The sequence below is a fragment of the Euprymna scolopes genome, chromosome 36 (assembly GCF_053919585.1).
Source record: "Euprymna scolopes isolate OS-2025 chromosome 36, ASM5391958v1, whole genome shotgun sequence".
Lineage (NCBI taxonomy): Eukaryota > Metazoa > Mollusca > Cephalopoda > Sepiida > Sepiolidae > Euprymna > Euprymna scolopes.
Genome location: NC_136517.1, coordinates 50,701,243 through 50,725,176, shown reverse-complemented (window position 1 = coordinate 50,725,176; position 23,934 = coordinate 50,701,243). Strand labels below are relative to the sequence as shown.

Below are 23,934 nucleotides of genomic sequence, written 5' to 3'. Positions count from 1 at the left end.
GAATAATTCAAGAGTGTAACAGCCCGTATCAATTGGGTTATTCCCGCTACTTTCGTATTAAACAGCGATATTCACACAAAGTTTTGGTCGATGTAACCTCCGATTTTCTTAAGGTGTATTTGTTGAACGTGAAATAGTTTGTATATGCAAAGAGCCGTGGACATCGTTTTTTTAATTTACTTCAATCTTTATATAAATGTAAAATAAAATCATTTCATTCCGTAAAATTTATATTAATATTTTCTTCTTCCGAAGATAAAACAACTATTAAACTAACAACACAGCCAAAGACAACCAATCACACGACAAAGCAACCTATAACGATCAAATCCACCATGACAAAACCCAGAACTACAACACCTATTACCACTACACACACCACAGCCAAACTAAAGACAACACAACTACCTACAACCGAATCCATCACAACAAAACCCAGGATAACAAAATCTACTACAACCAAACCCGCTACAAACCAACCCAGGATTAATAAATCCACCATAACTAAACCCGAAACTACACAACCTACTACATCTAAAATCACCACAACAAAACTATCAGGTACGGATTTTTTTTTACTATGGTAGCAACAAACATTGTAGATATATAAGGTAAATCTAACAGCTTGGTAAACAATAGTCTGTGTCTTGTTTTCTTTTGGCCTTCGCTTCAGTATTTTACCATCAGGACGATAAAAATAATCTTATTCTCGCTTTGTGAACGTGTTTGTTTTCACTTACATTTAACGGTGAACATCTCAACGAATCGCCACTTCTCAATAATATATGTTTGTAACGGAACTACAAAGATTAAATCTTGTACAGCTCGTTGCTTATCTTTTTACATGTTTAACCTGTCATCAAGTTAGGATCACAGTGGAATAACTGTTTAATTTCCAGGAAAAGTAAACTTCTAAGAGAATCATATTTTTTTTAATATTTTGTTCCGGCAGTGAACACTAAATATTATGCTCGACATTCTGTAACATGCTTCGTAGTTATTCATACGATTAGTTATTCATACGAGTAGTTATTCATACGATTAGTTATTCATACGATTAGTTATTCATACGTGTAGTTATTCATACGATTAGTTATTCATACGAGTAGTTATTCATACGATTAGTTATTCATACGTATAGTTATTCATACGAGTAGTTATTCATACGATTAGTTATTCATACGTATAGTTATTCATACGTGTAGTTATTCATACGAGTAGTTATTCATACGAGTAGTTATTCATACGTATAGTTATTCATACGATTAGTTATTCATACGAGTAGTTATTCATACGATTAGTTATTCATACGATTAGTTATTCATACGATTAGTTATTCATACGAGTAGTTATTCATACGAGTAGTTATTCATACGTGTAGTTATTCATACGATTAGTTATTCATACGATTAGTTATTCATACGATTAGTTATTCATACGAGTAGTTATTCATACGAGTAGTTATTCATACGTGTAGTTATTCATACGATTAGTTATTCATACGAGTAGTTATTCATACGAGTAGTTATTCATACGAGTAGTTATTCATACGTGTAGTTATTCATACGAGTAGTTACGCACAAGCAAATAAAAGCAAACTACCGTGTCATGTATTTTAATCATTTTGTAAGCGTAATGTTATATTCATTAGTTTCGATTTGTGACTTTATTTAAACGAAAGCCAAAGTTGATTGAGATTGTCGGACTAACTTCCTCATCTTGGTTGTTATCGTCACAACGTTTCGGCCGTTTTGCCGTCCGGCCTTCATCAGGTGTTTTGTATCGAACTGGGGAACCGTTTGTTAGGAGTCTCGAACCCAACCCTTTATTATTATTATTATTACGGGGGTACCGTGTCCGGACTTCAGCTAGGCTCTGGGACATAGTTGCTGATTCTCTGTTTTGAATGTTACTTTTTTTACTGCCTTCGTTCAGGATACAAAACACCTGATGAAGGCCGGAGGGCAAAACGGCCGAAACGTTGTGACGATAACAACCAAGATGAGGAAGTCAGTCGGACAATCTCAATCAATGAAAACACCTCATCTCAAAAATACAGACAATTAGTGAAAGCCAAAGTAGTTTAGAAAACAATGTTTAAAGGTGTTTTTAATTAACTGGAAGCACTTTAATTTTCGTTTCATAAGACGACGTTACAAATGCTATATTTATTTAATAAAGAAAATGCCGAAAAACTAATGTAATGTGTTATTCAATAAAACTATTATTTAATCAAATATCAAAATAAAACCTAAACAGCATTTGATCTGATATAATTATATATGTTGCTGCCCAGTGTTATTTGTTAAACATTGGTACATTTTATTAAAACAATACTTGTCCAACTTGGGAATATGTTTGTCAGCAAGAACAACTTGCGTAGTGGATAAGGTGCTTTATCATGTAATTCAGTAATAAGTTAGAATTTGTTATTATTATTTTATTCTTCAAATAAGCATAAAATATAACTTTTGCATTCTAAGAAATTCATATTCATATTTTCTTTTTTTCGGAGATAAAACAACTATTAAAATAGCAACCAAGCTCGCAACAAACAAGCACACGAGTAAGCAGCCTACAACGATCAAATCCACCATTCCAAAACCCAAATCTACAAAATCTATTACCACTAGACCTTACACAGCCAAACTGAAGACAACACAACTGCCCATAACCAAAGCCATCACAACAAAACCCAGAATAACAAAACCTACTACAACCAAACCCACTACAAACCAACCCAGGATTTTCAAATCAACCACAACCAAACTAGAAACTACAAAACCTACTACATTTAAAATCACCACGACAAAACCATCAGGTATTAATTTTTTTTACTAGCAACAAACCTTGAAAATATGTAAAGGAAATCTAACAGTTTGGTAATTAATAGCTTGTTTCTTATTTTCATTTGGCTTTCGCTGCAGTATTTTACCATAAGAACGATAAAAAATAATCTGTTATTCCGACTTTGTGAACAAGGTTGTTTTCGCTTGCATTTAACGGTAAAAATCTGAACGAATCGATAATTCTCATAAATATATGTCTATAACTAAACTACAGTGATTAAATCTTGTACAGTTCGTTAATTATCTTTTTACATTCAAGCCGATTATCAAATAAGGATCAAAGTGTATAAATATTGCCACTCAAACTGGGAAAGTCGTCTGAATAATTCAAGAGTGTAACAGACCGTATTAATTGGGTTATTTCGGCCATTTCCGAATTCTTCAGCGACATTCGCATAAAGTTTTGGTCGATGTTATAAAAACCCACTTGTCAAACTTAGGAATATTTCTGTCTGCAAGATCTACTGGCGTAGTGAATAAAGTACTTGGTCGTGTTGTTCATTGATAATTTACAAGTGTAAATTATCAATGAACTACATACACTACTACAGTGAATAAAGTACTTGGTCATGTAGTTCATTGATAATTTACAAGTGTAAATTATCAATGAACTACATACACTACTACAGTGAATAAAGTACTTGGTCATGTAGTTCATTGATAATTTACAAGTGTAAATTATCAATGAACTACATACACTACTACAGTGAATAAAGTACTTGGTCATGTAGTTCATTGATAATTTACACTTGTAAATTATCAATGAACTTCGACCAAGTCATAGCTTATGGAGCAAGAGCATGCTACTCGTGTGGATTAAATAAAGAGTTAAGGGTTGGGAAAGATACAATAAAAGTAGTCCGAATAATTCAAGTGTAACTCCTGATTAATTGGGTTATTTCAGCAACTTCCGTATTCGTAAGCGATATTCACAGAAAGTTTTAGTCGATGTAACCTCCGATTTTGTTCAGGTGAGTCTGGAAAAGTAATGCAATAAGTGCCATTCAATAAAAAAAATTACCACTCAAACTGAGAAAAGTAATCTGAATAATTCAAGAGTGTAACAGACCGTATTAATCGGGTTATTTCGGCTATTTCCGATCTCTTCAGCGATATTCGCAGAAAGTTTTGGTTGATGTAATCTCTGATTTTATTCCGGTGTATTTTGCCGAATATAAAAGTGTTGTTGTCTGGAAAAAGCCGTGGACGTTACTATTTTCATTTATTTTAATTTATATATAAACATTAAATAAAACCTTTGCTCAGTCATATTAATATTTTCTTCTTCCGAAGATAAAACAACTATTAAACTTACAACCCAGCCCACAACAAATAAGCATACTACAAAGCAACTCACATCGGCTAAATCCGCCCTGGCAAAACCCAGAACTACAAAACCTATTACAACTATTCTTACCACAGCCAAACTTAAAACAACACAACTAGCCACAACCAAACCCATCACAACAAAATCCAGCATAACAAAACATACTACAACCAAACCCACCACAAACCAACCCAGTATTACCAAACCTACCACAAGCAAACCCGAAACTACAAAACCTACTACTACATCTAAATTCACAACAACAAAACAATCATGTGTGGATTTCTTGTTATGTTAGCAATACACATTGTAGATGTATAAGGGAAATCTAACAGCTTGGTAATCAATAGCCTGTTTCTTATTTTTATTTGGCCTTCGCTGCAGTATTTTACCATCAGAATGATAAAAATAATCTATTTTTCATAACTCTGTGAACAAAGTTGTTTTATTCATAATCAAAGCCAAAGTGTTTAGAAAATAAAAATCTTTACGTGTTTTCAATTGACTGGAAGAACTTCAACTTTCGTTTCAAAGACGACATTACAAAGCTATATTAATTTAATCATCAAAAATACCTGAAATTAATGCAATAACTGTTATTAAAAAAAGTTAGTTGATCAAATATTGAAATTAAACCCAAACAGCATTTCATCTAATATAATTATATATGCTACTGTCAAGTGTTATTTGTTAAAAATAGCTGCATGTTATTAAAACTACACTTGTCAAACTTGGAAATGTTTCTGTCTGCAGGAACCACTTTCGATGATGTATTTGATCATGCAATTCAATGTAAAGTTAAACTTGTTAATTACTTGGAACTTCTACCCACTCATGGCTTATGGAACTAGAGCATGCTACTCCTGTGTATTAAATAATGGTTCCGTTTAAAATTGTGGGTTAGAAAAAATACACCTGAAGCAGGTCGAGGGGGTTAGGAATATTTCTGTCTCGACGAACACCTCGCGTACTGGATAAAGTACTTGATCATGTAATTCAGTATAAAGTTACACTTGTAAATTACTTAGGACTTCTGCTCAGACATGGCATTAAACGATAGCATGCTACTCCTGTGGATTAAATACAGGGTTCCGTTTAAATTATTATTGGGTTTAAATAGATACACCTGAAGAAGATCATGTTACATCGGCCGAAATGTTGTGCGAATAACACTGAAACTGAGAAAAGTAGTTTGAATCATTAAGATTAACAGACGGCATTAATTGGATTATTATGCCTACTTCTGTATTCTTGAGCGATATTTGCACAAACTAGTGTCGGTGTAACCTCCGATTTACTTCAAGAGTTTTTTTTTACAAACGTGAAAATGTTGTCCGCAAAAAGCCGTGGACGTGATTTTTATTTATTTTAATCTGTTAAATAAAAGGCAAAATGTGTGTATATGTGTTTGTGTGTGTGTTTGTGTGTCTGCCAAAAACTTCCGTCACACGCGACGGAACCGTACGAAGCACATCGTCTTAAACCTCGGTCGTTAGGACGATAAAGATCGAAAAATTGCCCACATTAATATCTTCACCTACAATTGGCCAGTTTTCTACAAAGAGGGGTCGCTTTTACCATCGACATCTTTGCAAGTCATCGTCTCAGTTGGATTGACTAGCCTTAATTCCAAGGCTATCGACTCGCCATGGACGTACCGGCTACGATGTTTCGCTTTTTATAACATTCTTTTTCGATTTCGCATTACGGATTCGAGCATGCCTGCCTACTGGCACTTTTTTTTAAACACGTCTCTCTACCAGGACTGACTACTGTTGTTTTTATTTCCCCCATCCGCTACTACCACTTCTTTGTACACCTTTCTCCACCCCGGATTCCTTACTACACCACCTCTACACACCAGGACAACGCCGGGTACCCCGGTTAGTCTTTATATAAACATAAGATATAATCTTTGCTTTCCATGAAATTCATATTAATATTTTCTTCTTCCGAAGATAAAACAACTATTAAACTAACAACCAAGCCCACGACAAACAAGCACACAACAAAGCAACCTACAACGTCCAAATCCTCCATGACAAAACCCAGAACTACAAAAGCTATCTTTACTACAGGTACCACAGCAAAACTTAAGACAACACAACTATCTACAACCAAACCCATCACAACAAACCCTACTACAACACAGCTTACAAAAAAACAAACCCAAGGTTACCAAATCCACCACAACTAAACACAAAACTTCAAAACCTACTACATATATACTTACCACAACAAAACCATCAGCTATGGGTTTCTTGTTATGGTAGCAACAAACAGTGTAGATATATAGGGGAAATCTGACAGCTTGGTAATCATGAGCTCATTTATATGTAATTTGGCTTTCACTTCAGTATTTTTATCATCAGGACGATAAAAAGAAATAAAGTCTTGCACAGTTCGTTATCTTTTTACATTTTTAACCAGTCCTCAAGTTAGGATCAAAGTCTAATAACTGTTTCATTCCCAGGCTAAGAAAAACTTATTGAATCATATATTTTTAAGTAAATTACTTCGGAAGTGAACACTGACTATTAAGCTCTACCTCTGTTTTACATAAAATATTCGTGTTTATAAATAACAATGTACTAGCAAATAAAATTATCCCACCGTGTCATATGTGTATGTTATTAAAATCACACTTGTCAAATTTAGGAATATTTCTTTCCACAAGAAACGTAATTGATCATGTAATTCTGTGATACACTTGTAAATAAGTTATGATTCTAGCCAGTTATGGCTTATTGAAATGGAGCAAGCTATTAATGTGGATAAAATACAGGATACGCTTAAACTCCATGATTATAGAAAATACACCTGAAAGAGGTCAGTGGTTAAATTTACAGAAACATTGTTCGCATAATACTCGAACTGAGAACAGTAGTCCGAATAATTCAGTTTGTATGAATTCGGTTATTCGGACTACTTCCATATTCTTGAGCGATATTCGCACAAAGTTTTGGTCGATGTACCCTACGGTGTTTTTTTTTTTTTTAGATGTATTAGGTCGAACAGTAAAATGGTGCGTTCTGCAAAGAGCCGTGGGCTCCATAAGAACATACAATATAATTTTTGCATTCCATAAAATTTCATATTAATATTTTTTTCTTTCGAAGATAAAACAGCTATTAAACTAACAAACAAGCCGACGAAAAACAAGCACACACGACAACGCAATCTACAACAATCAAATCAACCATCACAAAACCCAGAACTACACAATCTACCAACACTACACATACCACAGCCAACCTCAAGACAACACAACCAAACAACTACAACCAAATCTAATTCAACAAAACCAAAGATTGCAAAACCTACTACAAACAAACTCACCACAACGCAACCAAGATTTATAAATCAACCACAACCAAACTTAAAACTTCAAAACCTACTACAACCAAACCCATCACAACAACACAATCAGGTATGGATTTCTTGTTATGGTAGCAATAATTATTGTAGATATATAGCGGATATTAGACTGTTTGGTTATCATTATTTTGTTTGGGCCTTCGCTTCAGTATTTTTCATGACTATAAAAAATAATTTGTTTTTTCCACTCTGTGAACGGGGTTGTTTTCGGTTACATTATGCGGTCAACATCAAAACGAATCGCCAAATCTTGAATAATATATGTCTATAGCGAAACTACGAAGTTTAAATCTTGTACAGTTCGTTACTTATCTTTTTACATATTTAACCGGTCATCAAGTTAGGATTAAAGTGTAATAACTGTTCAATTCACAAAAATTCTCATATAATCAGATATTTTTAAGTAATTTTTTCCGGCAGTGAACACCGAATATTATGCTCAGCATTCTGTAACATCCAAACTACGTGGTTATTCATTCAAATAATTATGTACAAGCAAATAAAAGCAACTGACCGTGCCTGTATATTATCTATTTAGTAAGCTTAATGTTACATGCATTTATATTTTCGATTTGTGACAACACTTATAACCAAAGCCAAGTGTTTAGAAGACAAATTTTTTGAAGTAATTTAAATTAACTAGAAAAACTTTAACTTTCGTTTCAGAATACGCTATTACAATCGCTATATTTATTTAATCACCAAAATGCCGGAAACCTAATTAATTAAGTGCATTAAGTGTTATTCAATAACACAATTAGTTAATCAAATTTAAACTAAAACCTAAACAGCATTAGATCTGATATACTTATATATGTTGCTGCCCGGTGTTATTTGTTAAATGTTGGTACATGTTATTAAAACCACACTTAGGAATAGTTATGTCTGCAAGAACCAGTTGGGTAGTGGATAATGTACGTGATCATGTAATTCAGTAATGTGTTACACTTGTAAGTAACATGGGACTTCAACCCACTCATAGGTTATGGAACGAAAGCATGCTACTCCTGTGGATTAAATACAGGGTTACATTAAAATTCTGGGTTAGAAAAAATGCACCTGAAGGAGGTCGAAGGTTTCATCGATCGAAACGTTGTACGATTAACACTCAAACTGAAAAAGTAGTCCGAATAATTCAAAAGTTAAACAGTCCGTATTATTTCGGTTATTCCGACTATTTCCGTATTTTTAGCAGTATTTGCACATAGTTTGGTCGATGTAAGTTCTGATTTTCGCCAGGTCAACTTTGTTAAACGTGAAAATTGCTGTTGTCTGCAAAAAATCGTGGACGTTATTTTTATACATTATAAAACTTCAACATAATCCTACCATTTCATTAAATTCGTATTAATACTTTCTTCTTCCAAGATAAAACGACTATTAAACTAACAACCAAGCCCATGACAAACAAGCACACGACAAATCTACCTACAACGATCAAACCCACCATGCCAAAACTCAGAAATACAAAACTTACCACCACTGCACCTACCATAGCCAAACTCAAGACAACACAACTAACAACACCCAAATTCATCACAACAAAACCCAGGCTAACAAAACCTATTACAAAAAAAAACACCACAACCAAAACCAAGATTACCAAATCCACCGAAACAAAACCCGAAACAAAATCTACTACATCTAAAATCACCACAATAAAACCAGGTATGGATTTCTTGGTATAGTAGCAACAACCATTGTAGATATCTAGATGAAACCAAACAGCCTGGTTATCAATAACTAATTTTTTTTTTATTTGGCTTTCGCTTCAGGATTTTACCCATCAGGACGATAAAAAATAATATGTACTGCTCGCTGTGTGAACGGAGTTATTTCCGCCTACATTTAACGGCCATCATTTCAACGAATCGCTACTTATCAATAATATATGTTTATGACGGAACTACAAAGATTATATCTTGTACATTTCGTAAATTATTTTTTACACTTTTAGCCGTTTATCGAGTAAGATTGAAATGTAATAAATGTTTTTTTCCACGGTAAAAGAAATCTTCTAATAGAATTAGGTACTTTTAAGTAATTAATTTCGGCAATAAACGCTGAAAAGTGAATTCTAAATTCTGTATCATCAAAATTTTCTCGTCATTAAAACAAATAAATATCTACTAGCAAATAACACTAAACCACTGCGTCATATATTTTACCTATTTGGTAAGCTCAACGTTATATGCATTTCAATTTTCGATTTGTGACTTTATTGAAAACTAAAATCGCAGTGTTTGGAAAACAATTTTTTTAGTGTTTTCAATTAAATGGAAGAAAATTAACATTTGTTTCAGATGACGAAATCACAAATGCTATATTTATTTAACTCCCAAATTGCCGGAAAACTAATGCAAAAAGTATTATTTGATTAAAAAAAAATTAGTCGATGGAACTGTAAAATTAAACCCAAACAGCATTTCATCGCATATAATTATATATGCAGTTGCCCAGTGTTAGCTGTTTAATGTTTGTGAATGTTTATAAACCGCACTTGTAAAACTTAGGACTATTTCTCTGCACTTCGGATAATGTACTTGATCATGTAATTCAGTGATAAGTTACATTGGCAAGTTACTTAGACTTTTACCAAGTCATGGCATATGGAACGAGAGCATGCTACTCCTGTGGATTTAATACAGCGTTTCGTTTAAAATTTCATGGTAGCAAAAGATATATCTGAAGGAAATCGGGGGGGGGTACATCGACCAAAACGTTGTGCGAATAATACTCAAACTGATCTGATAAAAGTAGTCCGAAATATCCATGAGTGTAATCCCGTATAATTTGGGTTATTCCGGCTACTTCCGTATTCTTGAGCGATATTCGCACAAAGTTTAAATCGATGAACCCACCGATTTTCTTCAGGTATATTTTGTCGAACGTGAAAATTTTGTTGCCCGCAAATAACCGTTGAGGTGGTTTTAATTTATTTTAATTTTTACAGAAACATAAAATACAACTTTTGCATTCCGTGAAATTCATATTAATACTTTCTTCTTCCGAATATAAAACAACTATTAAACTAACAACCAAGCCCACGACAAACAAGCGCACGACCAAACAACCTACAACGTCCAAATCCACTGTGGAAAAACCCAAAACTACAAAAACATGATTTTCATTTATTTTAATCTTTATATACATAATTGTTGCATTTCATGAAACTGACTGAGGAAAGTAATCCGAATAATTAAAGAGTGTAACAGTCCGCATTATTTGGATTATTCCGGCTACTTCCGTATTCTTGGAAGATATTCGCACAAAGTTTTGGTCGATATAACCTCCAATTTTCTGCAGATGTATAGTGTCGAACGCGAAAATGTTGTCGTCCGTAAAAAGCCGTGAACATGATTTTCATTTATTTTAATCTTTATATAAATATACAATATAATTGTTGCATTTCATGAAATTCATATTATTATTTTCTTCTTCCGAAGATAAAACAACTATTAAACTAACAAACAAGCCCACGACAAACAAGCACACGACAAAGCAAACTACGATCAAATCCACTATAGCAAAACCCAGAACTACAAAACTTACTACCACTATGCATACCACTACCAAACTCAAAACAATACAATATCCTAAAACCAACCCTATCACAACAAATTCTAGTATAACAAAACCTACTACAACTAAACCGACCACAAACCAATCTAGGATTACAATATCCACAAAAACCAAACCTAAAACTACAAACTAAAATCACCACAACAAAACTGTCAGGTATGTATTTCTTGTTATGGTAGCAACAGACATTGTAGATATCTTGAGGAAATCAAACAGTTTGGTAATCAATAGCTCACTTTTATCTTTTTTTTTTTGCTTTCGTATCAGGGTTTTAACCATCAGGACAATGAAATGTAAGAAATTCCTTCCCTACACACCCAATTTTCTCCCTGCAGATAGCAAATGAAATTCCACAAACAAAGCCATACCTTTAAAACTCAAATTTTATTCAAGATGTATCAGTAAATGAAAGTTCTTTTGTTCACATTAAGTCCTTGCAAAAACAGTGGCCGAATTTGCTATCCATCCGCAATGGAGCCTTTAGTTATGATTCCTCTGTGGGAATGTTAGTTCGGAGTTTCCTGAGAAGGATGTCCATGTTGTACATGGTGAACACGGCGTGAATGATAGGTGCCCAATACGGGCATATATGGGACCACATGGTCTCTGAAAGAAATAGGAATAATTTCAAATATATTATGCCGAACAATGCAGAAAATCATCCTTGGGTAGAATAAGTTCAGCAATTATGTTGTCTATGTATTTAGAGAAATGTCCTTCGTCCACCCACTGCATGGTGTCCAATGAAGGTAAAATCCTGACACTCTATAACAGAGCACTGCTGTGTGAGTCTTTATTGCTCCGTGTTCATTGTTCGACTGAAAAATAAACGCACATGTATACAAAATTAGCGCCGAACTGACGCATTCAAATTGAACCAATCAAAGACCGTCTAACAAATCATGTTAGGCAGGAAAACAAAATGGCGTTGTTATGGAATTTCTCACAAAAAATAATCTGTTCTTCTCACTCTGTGAACGGGTTACCTTTGGCCTACATTTAACGGTCAACATCCGAACGAATCGCAAATTCTCACTAATATATATCTAAAACGTAACTACAATGATTAAATTCGTTATAATTTGTAAATTTATTCCTTACATGTTTAGCCAGTCAGCGAGTTAGGATCAAAGTTTTATTTAGTTGTATTTCCCAGGAAAATACAATTTCTTATAGACTCAGATATATTTTAAGTAACAAATTACGACAGGGAACACCGAATATAAAGCTCGAAATTCTGTAGCATAAAGACTGCATGAATATTCAAACAAATAACTATGTACTAGCAAATAAAAACAAACAAACCAACGGGCCATATATTTTATCTATTTGCTCAGCTTAATGTTACATGTATTTTTATTTTCAAATATGACTTTATTTAAAACCAAAGCCAAGTCTTTGGAAAACAAATTATTTTTAAGTGATTTCAATTAACTGGAGGACATTTTATTTTCGTTTTAGAAGTCATTACAAACGCTATTTTTATTTAATTACCAAAATGTCCGAATACTAATGCAATCAGAGTTATTCAATAAAAAATTAGTTGATCAAATTTTTAATTAAACCTAAACAGCATTTAATCTTATATAATTCAATAAGCTGTTGTCGAGTGTTATTTGTCAAACGCTATTGCATGTTATTAAACCACACTTAACAAATATTTCTGTATGGCGTAGTAGATAAGGTACATGATCATGCAATTCAGTGATAAGTTACACTTGTAGATTACTTAGGAATTCTATGCAATCATGGCTTATGGAACGAGAGCATGCTACTATTTTAGATTAAATACAGGCTTCTGATTCAAATTCATGGTTAGTAAATGTACACCTGAAGGAGGTCGAGGGTTACATCGACCAAAACGTTTTTCGAATAGCACCTAAATTGAGTACAGCAGTTCGAATAATTCAAGAGTCGAACATACAGTATTAATTGGATTAATCGGCTCCTTCCGTATTCTTGAGCAATATTGATACAAAATTTGATCGAAGTCCCTTCCCATTTTTTTTTCAGGTGTATTTTGTCAAACGTTTAAATGTTGTTCTATCTAAAGACCCGTAAAAATTATTTTTATTTACTTTAATCTTCATATAAACATAAAATATAATCTTTGCTTTCCGTGAAATTCATATTAATATTTTCTCCTTCCGAAGATAAAACAAGTATTAAACTAACAACGAAGCCCACGACAAACAAGCACACGACAAAACAAACTACAACAATCAAATCCACCATGATAAACCCCATAACTACAAAACCTACCACCACTACACATACCACGGCAAAACTCAAGACAACACAACTAACTATAACCAAACCCATTACAACAAAACCCAGGATAACGAAACTTACCACAAACCAACCCAGAATTACCAAATCCACCACAACCAAACACAAAACTACAAAACCTACTGCATATAAACTCAGCACAACAAAACCATCAGGTATGGATGTTTTGTTATGATAACAAATATTTCTTATTTTACCCTGCCACGCGTTGCTGTTGCTCAATTTGTTGTAATGGAAAAGTCTAATAAAAAGAGAAAATGCATGTTTCTTATATTCTTAGTAAAGCAATCCATTCAAAAAGTGAAAAAAAGGCGAAAATGTAAAAAAAAAAAATTTTTAAGTGGTACTCTTGCAGAATTGGATCCGGATCCTCGGGAGTTTCCGTCCAGCATGGATTGGATTCGACCAACAATCAGTGGATTAAGCCGAACATTGCTAAAATGTTGAAACGCTAAATCGAGTTTTTTATTTTGTTTTTTTTGTATTAAAAAAATGTGAGTTTTTAATTAGTATTTGGGTGAAGGGGTGGCGTTACAATACACAGATTCGGAAAAGTTGTCAAAAAAAAAAGACAAATGGTCGCAGACTCTGTTGAATATGTTAAGTTTGGGAAAATAAGTTAAAATCTATACAAAACAGTGTCAGAAACCCACCGAATATATGTTATCGTGACAGATGTTTTTAGTGTTATCTCATTTTCCCAAACTTAACGTGTGTAACACAGTCTGTCGGCATTTGTAATTTTCAAATGTAGCGGTAAACGCTGTGTTTTTCGAGCCGAATGAACATTTTACATGAAATGAAAACACTATAAAGTTATCCATTGCTTTTGATAATATTTGATATACATTTGTTTTTCGACAACTGTTTCAAATGTATGTGTAAAATATAATCCCATGATCACATTTTCAATAATTATGTGATTATATTTTATCCACTTTAAGTTTGTAAAAGATGTAGAAAAAAAACCTTTTGTTCGATACCGATGTTGACTTTAAAGAGTCCCTTTTAGTAAGTACCTGTTTTGAGGATATTTGTACAACTAAACGTTAAATCTGCCGAAAAGATTTATGCATTTTACGTAACAAATTCTTTAATAAAGAAAAAGCATTCATATTTTCGCATTATTTCAATAAGTGTTCTTACGGTAAACCGAAAGCAAAAAGAAAACAATCGAATCTAATTTCGTTAATGAAGAAGAAGTATTCATAATATTTAATGTAAATACGTAACAATTTCTTTATTGAAGAAAAAGCAATCATATTTTCTCATATGTAAATGTGTGTAAAGAAAAGGGGAAGAACGTGTACTACTAAATAAAGCTCATGGTTAGTTTCCTAGATACGGAATAGTCCCGCAGTGTGCGTGTTACGGTAAGAGAAAATGCCCCCAAAATAAATCTCATCATAATCGGACCCTGATCGCGTGTTTTTTTTTTTTTTTTCTGGTTTTGGTTTTCAAATGGAATATCGTTGCGTTGTAATAATAAAGTGTAAATAAAAAATATTTGATTAATAATAACTTTTTAGATGGAAGCACCAGTAAATAAAGCTCATAGTCAGATTCCTCGGTAAGTCGTCTAAACTGGAAGTAAAAACCGAGTATTCACGCAGTGTGCGCTCTACGGTAAATAAAAAAAAAACAAAAAGGAAAAAATATAATGTTAATTGGACCTTTTGTGCATTTTTATGGGAAAAACAGAAAGCATAAATAAGGGGAAAAGCTGATGGGCGTGTTTTGAGAAGCGGCAAAAAGAGAGAAAAAAGAAAAAATAGCATAAATAAACCTTTACGATTCCAAACCGGTGTTTCTTCGCACCTGTTCCTTGTGGACACATCCTCGGCGGTGTCAAGTGGTAGCGGGAGTAGGAGGAATTTATTAGAGAGAAAAGGTTTTACAACTTCCATTGATTGTAACCGATTTTGGGGGTGAACTCTCACCAGAAAAATATAGGGAGCTACGATCATCGATGAAGTGGAGATGTAATAGAGCTATAACACACCTCAGATTCTGTGCTGCAGTTTGCGCACATTACATTCGCATGTAATGTCTTGATTTTTAATCCTATTAAGGTCAAAATCGGAGGGGAAAAACGAGTTCATTTTATTTATATAATAATAATAATAATAATAATAATAATAATAATAATAATAATAAATGTAATATATATAAATAATATATAATATATATATAATAATATATATGTAATATATATATATAAATAATATAATATATATATATAAATAATAATAATAATAATAATAATAATAATAATAATAATAATAATAATAATATAAGAGATTTATATAGAAGACGAAGATAGAATAGAAGAAGATAGACAGAAGATTACCAAAATGTCCGTAAACTAGTCCAATAAAATTTAGGTGATCACATTTATAAATTAAACTTAAATAGCATTTCATCTTATATACTTATATATGCTGCTGCCCAGTGTTATTTGTTAAACGTTCGTACATCTTATTAAGCCACACTTGTCAATCTTCAAAAAGTATTTCTGTCTACAAGAACCACTGGCTTAGCGGATAACATTCATGATTATGTAAGTCAGTGATAAGTTAAACTTGTAGATTACTTAAGAATTCTAATCAGTCATAGCTTATCGAACGAGCGCATGCTACTCCAGTGGATTAAATAGAGGCTTCCGTTTAAAATTCATGATTGGCAAAGATACACCTGAAGGAAGGCGAGGGTCTCATCGACTGAAACCTTGTGCGAATAACACTCAAACTGAGAACAGTAGTTCGAATAATTCACGAGTTGACCAGTCAATATTAATTTGGTTATTCCGGCTACTTCCGTATTCTTTAGCGATATTCGCACAAATTTTGGTCGAAATCCCCTCCGATTTTCTTCGGATGTATTTTGTCAAACGTTAGAATGGAGTTCTCTGCAAAGACCCGTGAAGGAGATTTTTTTTTTAATTTTAACTTTCATATAAACAAAATATAATCCTCGCATTCCGTGAAATTCATATTAATATTTTCTTCTCCCCAAGCTAAAACAACAATTAAACTGACAACCCAGCCTACGACAAATAAGCACACGACAATGCCACCTACAACGATCAAATCAACCATGGCAAAACCCAGAATTACAAAATCTACAACCTCTACACCTAGCACAGCCAAATTCAAGACAACACAACTAACAACAACCAAACCCACCATAACAAAACCCAGGATAATAAAACCTACTACGAATAAACTCACCACAATCCAACCTAGGATAACCAAATCCACCACAAACAAACCCAAAACAACAAAACTTACTACAAATAAACCCACCACAACAACACAATCAGGTATGGATTTTCTTTCTCATTATAGCAACAAACACTGCAGATATCTAAGGGAAATCTAACGGCTTGGTAATCATTAGTTTTTTTGTTTTGTTTTGTTTTTGTTTTTTTTGCTTCAGGTTTTTAAACATGAAGACGATAAACATATTCTGTTCTTTTCCCTCGGTGAATTAGATTGTTTCCGCCTACCTTTAACACTCAACCTTTCAATGAATCGACGATTCTCAGTAATATATGTCTATAAAGGAACTACAAAGATTAAATCTTGAAGAGTTCGTTAATTACCTTCTAAATTTTTAACTTATTCTCTAGTTAGGATGAAAGTGTAATAACTGTTTTATTTCCAGGTAATGAAACTCTTCATGGACTGATAAAGTTTTATAGGTAATCAGGTTCGACACATCAAGCTCGACCGTGTGTCACATCCAGGCACCGTGGGTATTCAACAAATAACAATGTACTAGCAAATACAAGCAACCCACCACACTATATATTTTATCAAGGTAATCAGCTTAATATTGTTAGATAATAATATGGCTAAAAGTTAAATTAGTTATTATCGATCTATCTGTCTCTCTACCTACCTATCTATCTATCTATCATCTATCTGTCTATCTGTCTATCTATCTATCTATTCAGTTATATTGCTAAAATAGTGTGTGTTGTGAGTTATTTATTGTTTATAGAATAAAGTGTAGCAATGGGTTTTAGCTGAAGATGTTTACATAAATTAGCTAGGTTGATTCAAAGAAAATGACCTTGGGCAGGCATCCGTGGAAAGGTTGCACATTGAGATACGTGTGCTTTTTTGCGTGATGACATAACGGAACTGAGGTCAAGAGGTCGGGAAGGTTAGAGAAAGGAGTAGAGTTTGAGTTTGGTCACGGAACTGAACAGACGTGCTTCAAGCCAGGAAGCGAGGCTGTGAAGAACAAGCATATTGACACGAAATACAGACTCCTAGTGAGACCATTTGAGACAGCTGAAATAAATTTATATTTTAAAAATGTAAAGTGTTGTTCTGTCGTTTCACAAAAGAAGAAAGAGATCTCAATTGGTTATGGTGTTGGTCATTTCATGTTCCATCACGGAGTTCAGCAGTGAAGATAGAAGAACTCTTGAAGAAAGAAAAGGTATGAAGCATATATTATTCTTCTTATAAAAAATGATACCTTTATGTAAATATAAACTGTAATATATACCCGTGTGATAACTCTCTGATACAACATGACTCAGTTTATACGTCGATGTCATATCCCCTGGCTAAACAACACATATACAATTTATACGTTATAACGGGTGCCGTTATAAAAACAATATATCTCGCCCATTTGCCGTTTAGAGAACAATATATAACTCTCTGATTATGTAATAATATTATATGCAATTTCATCTTAGAATTGTGACCTTATTTATAACCAAAGCCAAAGTGTTTCGAAAAAGTTTTTAAGTGTTTTCAATTAACTAAAAAGATTTTAACTTTCGTTTCAGAAGACGATATTACAAAACATAATTTTCTTTAATTTATAAAACGCCCGAAAACGAATGAAATAAGTGTTATCTAATAAAAAAGTGTAGCTAATCTGATTTCTATATTAAACCTTAACAGCATTTCATTTTACACCATTATATTTGCTGCTGGTCAGCATTCTTTGGTAAACGTTGGTGCATGTTATTAAACCAGTACATTCTCATTAAATTATTTTTTGTTGTCAATATTAATTTCTCTTTCACATAATTTTTAGAACATAGATACCTTTATAGTAAATCATATTAATCGTACATTCTACTATGATTGTATTTAAAAATAGACTTAAATGGAAACAAATAATTAATCTTTTAAAACATTTACATGTATATGTCGAATCAAGTCATGTGACACGACGTTATTAAACTGTGTATACCTAATGTAATATAATATTGCATTATTCGATTGTAGGAACGTCACATGGTATCTCCGGATAGATATAGCTTCGCTACATTATTATCAAATATTGTATATGTTTTTGTTTTAAAATTGTTGATTTATTATCCTCTTATTATTTATAATAAACGTGTAAGGTTTAATACTTGATTTCAATTTGAATTCAATCTGATTCAATTTATTAAGCAAAGCATAAAACAATCGTTCTTTAAACGTCATACAAAGAAATTGGTGGTAAGAATTTACACCAAGGAATGCACAATAGTCCAAAATTTTTCCAAACTCACCTTGAATTGTTTCGTTGTTGGTGACTTTATTACCTCACTTAGAAGTCAATTCTAATGTTCAGGGAGTCTGATTGAGAAAGCTTCCCTTTTTCGTTTAGTCGAAATCGGCGGTGAAATAGTTTCTTGTAGTATCCGCATATACTTCTTTCTGGTGCAGGAGTGAATAACATGTCTTGTGACATATCATCATGCCTATTGATGAGAATGTAGACCAAAATCAGAGCATCGCATAATTGTTGGTATTCAAGGGGAAAAAGACATTAAGATTTTGGAGTCGGCATTTATAGAGTACACCCAATTGACCGTGTACCATTCCAGTATCAAGAAACCTGTGTGATCTTACGAGGAGGACGAATGAATCTTTCAGGGGTGAATTTTGCAAACAAAAAAACGTCGTATGAAAAATAGAATGCTCCTTGTTTTGTTAGCAACCTAAATGCAATGTTTACATGGCTTGAAGGTGAGTCGACCAGAAGTCAACATCTTTTATCTCGTTCACCTATTTCCGTTTCAGCTTTCTACGCATCGGCGATCTCTTCACTATTTAATCATGTATTTATTTCCTGTTTCCCAACTTTTTCATTAATTATAGGTTTTATTTTTTGTGTTGATTCTTATATGTGGGTGTGTTTAAAGGAACATTTGGCCTTGCGCTGTTGAGCCGGTTTAAATCAATGCAATGTCCTATTGGTATGGTATAGTATTCCCTACTAATCGTGCAAACACATGAATATTGCATGTGTTGATTTGACTAATAAGTTTCGCTTATTTTCTTTACAACCCTTCTTTATTCTTTACGCCATTCGTTTATTTCTTAAAATTATTGGTTTGCTTCGAATTTTTTTATTATGTCTCTGTGGCGAGGAAAACATCTGCCATTTAACTGATGAAAAATGTTAACCAACAAATAATAATAATAATAATAATAATAATAATAATAATAATAATAATAATAATAATAAAGAACAAGACGAACAATAATAATAACAACAACAATAACAATAATAACAATAATAACAACAACACTAAAAATGATAACAAAAATAAGAACGATAATAACAAAATAATATTAACAACAACAATAATAACAACAATAATAACAATAATAATAACAATAATAATAATAATAACAATAATAATAATGATAATAATAGCAAAATAATATTAACAACAACAATAATAATAATAACAACAACAACAATAATAATAATAATAATAATAATAATAATAATAATCTCTTTTTTGAGTCCAAAATCAACCCAACTAACATATGGAGATTAATCAGTAACAGGTAAGTTGAAACAAAAAGGTGAAACTATATCGAAAGAAAACTAAACGATCTCGTTAATAGATGGAAATGTTATTGCTGGTTTCATACGTAATGTTATTAATTGTAACTTTCCAATGTTTAATATAGATAAACTTGAGTATTTTTTTAATTATTATTTCAAAATGATTAACGTTATACAAAACATCGTGTGATACAAATTCTGACGTCCCGGAAATTAAATTGTTAACATCTTTCCTGGAATTGTGCGAGTCCGTTCTTTTGATGTGAAATTTTTCGTTCATCAAATGTTTCTCTTGGTAAATTGACCGTATCATTTGCAATTTGCAAACGCTGCCCGGGTGTCAGTCTCTTCATAATGAATTGCTGTTACATGATAAGGGCTGTCCCCTTTTCATGTAAGTATAAAAATAGAGAGATCTACTTAAAATGAAAATAAAATGAGAGAAAGCAGAAATCGAACCCTGGAAATAGGTTTTAAAGAACAATAGGTTTAAATTGAATGTCCAGTAAATTGTGCATTCTGATGAAATAAATAATAAATAAACTATTCAATTGTTAGAAAGAATGTGGATAATAAAATATGGGTTAAATGAATTAGATATGCAGGTTGAATTCCTTTGTGAAAACAACAAAAGAAAAAATAGGTTATTGGGAAATCAGAATGTCGGAAACGTGCAAGTCGCGCATGTTGGTGGCACGTGAGTTTGGTCACGTGGCCGGACATGCATGGATTTCTCAATATAGGAAGTGAGAGTTAGTTAGTTAGTCAGTGAGAAACTCAGAGGGAGTTTGAGAACGACAGACGATAGTCTGGAGTTTAGAATTCGAACGTCTAGGAAGCGAGACGGTCACTTTGAAACTTAATATGTGAAGCTTTGAATTCTTAGACGCAAAGCCCCAACCGGTCAGGGAAGAATAAATGTTCAATGTGTTTTTATACTGCCGTATCCTGTGTCCATCATTACATGAAAAAGGTATTGTCTATTTATGTGTACAATCTATTTGAAATTCATCATCTAAAAATATATATGTGTTAGAAAGTATATGTGTCTATTTATGTTATACAAACACTCCCGTTCATACGAACTGTCAAAGCATAAATGCCAACCTGTCAATCCATCGGCATAAATGCAAACCTCTCAATTATCGGTCTGTCTATCTAGATATGAAAACACTTTCTCAAAATGTATTTATATGCAATCTCGCTCATTTATAAACTCTCACTTTCACTTTATATGTATACCTGTTAATGTCCACATCTCTTCTCTTACAATGTTAATGTTAATGATCCCATCTCTCACAATATGAACACTTACACATGAACTCTCCTAAGACTGTCTCATCTCTCTTAAGACAATTATCCTTATCCTTACTAATAAGAACATTCAATAATAATAATAATAATAATAACAGGTTTATATAACATTGCCAAACCAAGCTTAACTTAACATTATCGATAGTTGCCAAATCTGCAATAAAAAAAAAGATCTGTCGATTTAAAGGTCCACGCATCTGAAACAAACACTTTATATATGTCAGCCCAGACGAGTACATCTAGAGATACACAATGTTCATTTCATATTCTAAAGTTATTTAAAAAAAAAAAAAAAAAAAAACTTACATTACTGTTTTATTTACAATTATTAATTTATTAAAATAAGAAAATTAAAAATTAATGCAAGTAATATCTTAGTCGGGTCATTTGCAGTCGTGGATTTTAGGCACGTGCCCCATTTCCTGTATGCTTGAAGCGTGCGTGGGTATAACTTAAATGATGAGTAATGTAACAGTCTCCTTACAGTATGTGTTTAGACAAATGATTCTATTTCGATATTAAACGATATCCTCTTGGAGAATTGGAATTGGTAGCCGATTGTGATATTGTAGGCATTCTCGGAACATATCCAAATATAAGTCTAAAAAATATTGCTATGCAAAAAATAAATAAATAAATAAAAATAAAATTGAAAGATAATCGTTTTTTTTGTTTGTTTTTTTTTTCTACAGGTTCCTGCAAGTATTCTCCGATGTATCCTTTGGTGCTAGCGGTGCTGTTTCTGCCCCTAATGATGTAACGAGGCTTTGGGCGTCGATTTTGCCATTTCGGCATGCACGGATTATTCGCAAAAAGAAATATTAATAATAATAATAATTAGATTCAATTTGGAAACAAATTAGAATCTCATCATAAATAATTTTTAAAGCGATCACACATATTAATTTACTCGAGCAATTTCTTGTTGCCTACGTCATGACACGCCATGACACGTCATATGAAATAGACGGTGTAATAACATAGCGTAATAGCATGTTATATAAAATAGGCGGTGTTAGTAAAGTTGGCGACCCCTACTTAATTATGTTCCATGATTTCTTCGTTTCCTTCTATTTTCGCACAGCTGTTTGATATAATAATATATATAATATATAATAATAATATATTGCTTTAAATGGAATAAATAAAAGTATTCGTAAACTGTTCTTTATTCAAAGAAATATGCTTACTTGCGTATATTTTTTTTCAAATATTTATTCACTATTTCTGTGAAAATGTGTCTGTAAATAAACATATATGTGAAAAGTTCATTAAAAATAAATAAACATATGTGTGTAATATAGCTGGGACTCGCGTATGTAAATGCATGCGAAATTACGTCACCGGTAAAGAAGAAAAGGACTATAAAAAAAAAAGAAAGAGAACGATCACGTTGGAAACGTGGAGCACGAAACGAAATAACGTTCGAGAGTGGATACGTTCAAGAAGACAAATTGTGGCTGATGTCCCGGCCGTAACAATGAGGAAATAGATGCCGTTGTTACAAAGAAAAACGAGTTGAAGTTTTTTTTTCTTGGTCTTTGTCTCCTGTGCGACTGGCACTGCATACAACGTGTTTGTTCCCGGGTAACTTTACATTTGTTTGAATAAAACACAATCAGTTTATTATCTGTTGTATTTAAAGATTTTTATTTATTATATTTTAGGTTTTATATTTATTATATTTAAAGTTTTTTATTTATTATATTTAAAGTTATTTATTATATTTATTATATTTAAAGTTTTTTATATTTAAAATTTTTTATTTGTTATATTTAACGCTTTTTATTTGTTATAAAGTTATAAAGTTTTTTATTTGTTATATTTAATTTTTATTATATTGAAAGTTTTTTTATTCATTATATTAAAAGTTTTTTTTATTTATTTATTATATTTAAAGTATTTTTAGTATATGTAAAGTTTTTTTTATATTTAAAGTTTTTTCATTATATGTAAAAAAAAAAAAAAAAGAAATTATTATATTTAAAGGTGTTTATGCATTATATTTAAAATTTATCATTTATCATATTTAAAAACAATATTGAACTGAAAACAAGCAAGGAATCGCGAAACATAATTTGGCGGGTGTCGCCAAATGAAACAAACACCGACTGTTTTTTTATGACGTGTCATAACAATATGACGTGAAGACAACGACTAATGGCTCGAGTAAGTTAATATGAGTGAGCGCCATTTTTAATATATTTAAAGGCTTAATTCAATAATTTCACCTCCCATGTATCCGAGAGTAGGCAACACTTATTTAAACTATTTTATAAAAGAGATTTTTTTAAACTAGCCAGAAATATGTTCGATGAAAACCAAATTGGTGGTATTCAGCGTAAGTACTTTTCAAATACTTTCTAGGCGTTA

General features: G+C 32.3%; 1 protein-coding gene across 4 annotated transcripts in view; it reads left to right on the top strand.

The window, feature by feature from the left end:
* The window catches only part of LOC145260471 (cysteine-rich venom protein latisemin-like), a 145,208-nt gene extending 122,828 nt beyond the window's left edge, over positions 1–22,380 (top strand). For all 4 annotated transcript variants that reach the window (XR_013864305.1, XM_080118562.1, XM_080118563.1 and 1 more), the window contains one exon: positions 22,254–22,380. Coding sequence is in view for 3 of the 4 variants with exons in the window: in XM_080118562.1 (XP_079974688.1) it covers positions 22,254–22,321 (68 nt within the window). In the remaining variant the exon portion in view is untranslated. The remainder of the gene's footprint in view (positions 1–22,253) is intronic.
* Positions 22,381–23,934: the final 1,554 nt, after the last annotated feature.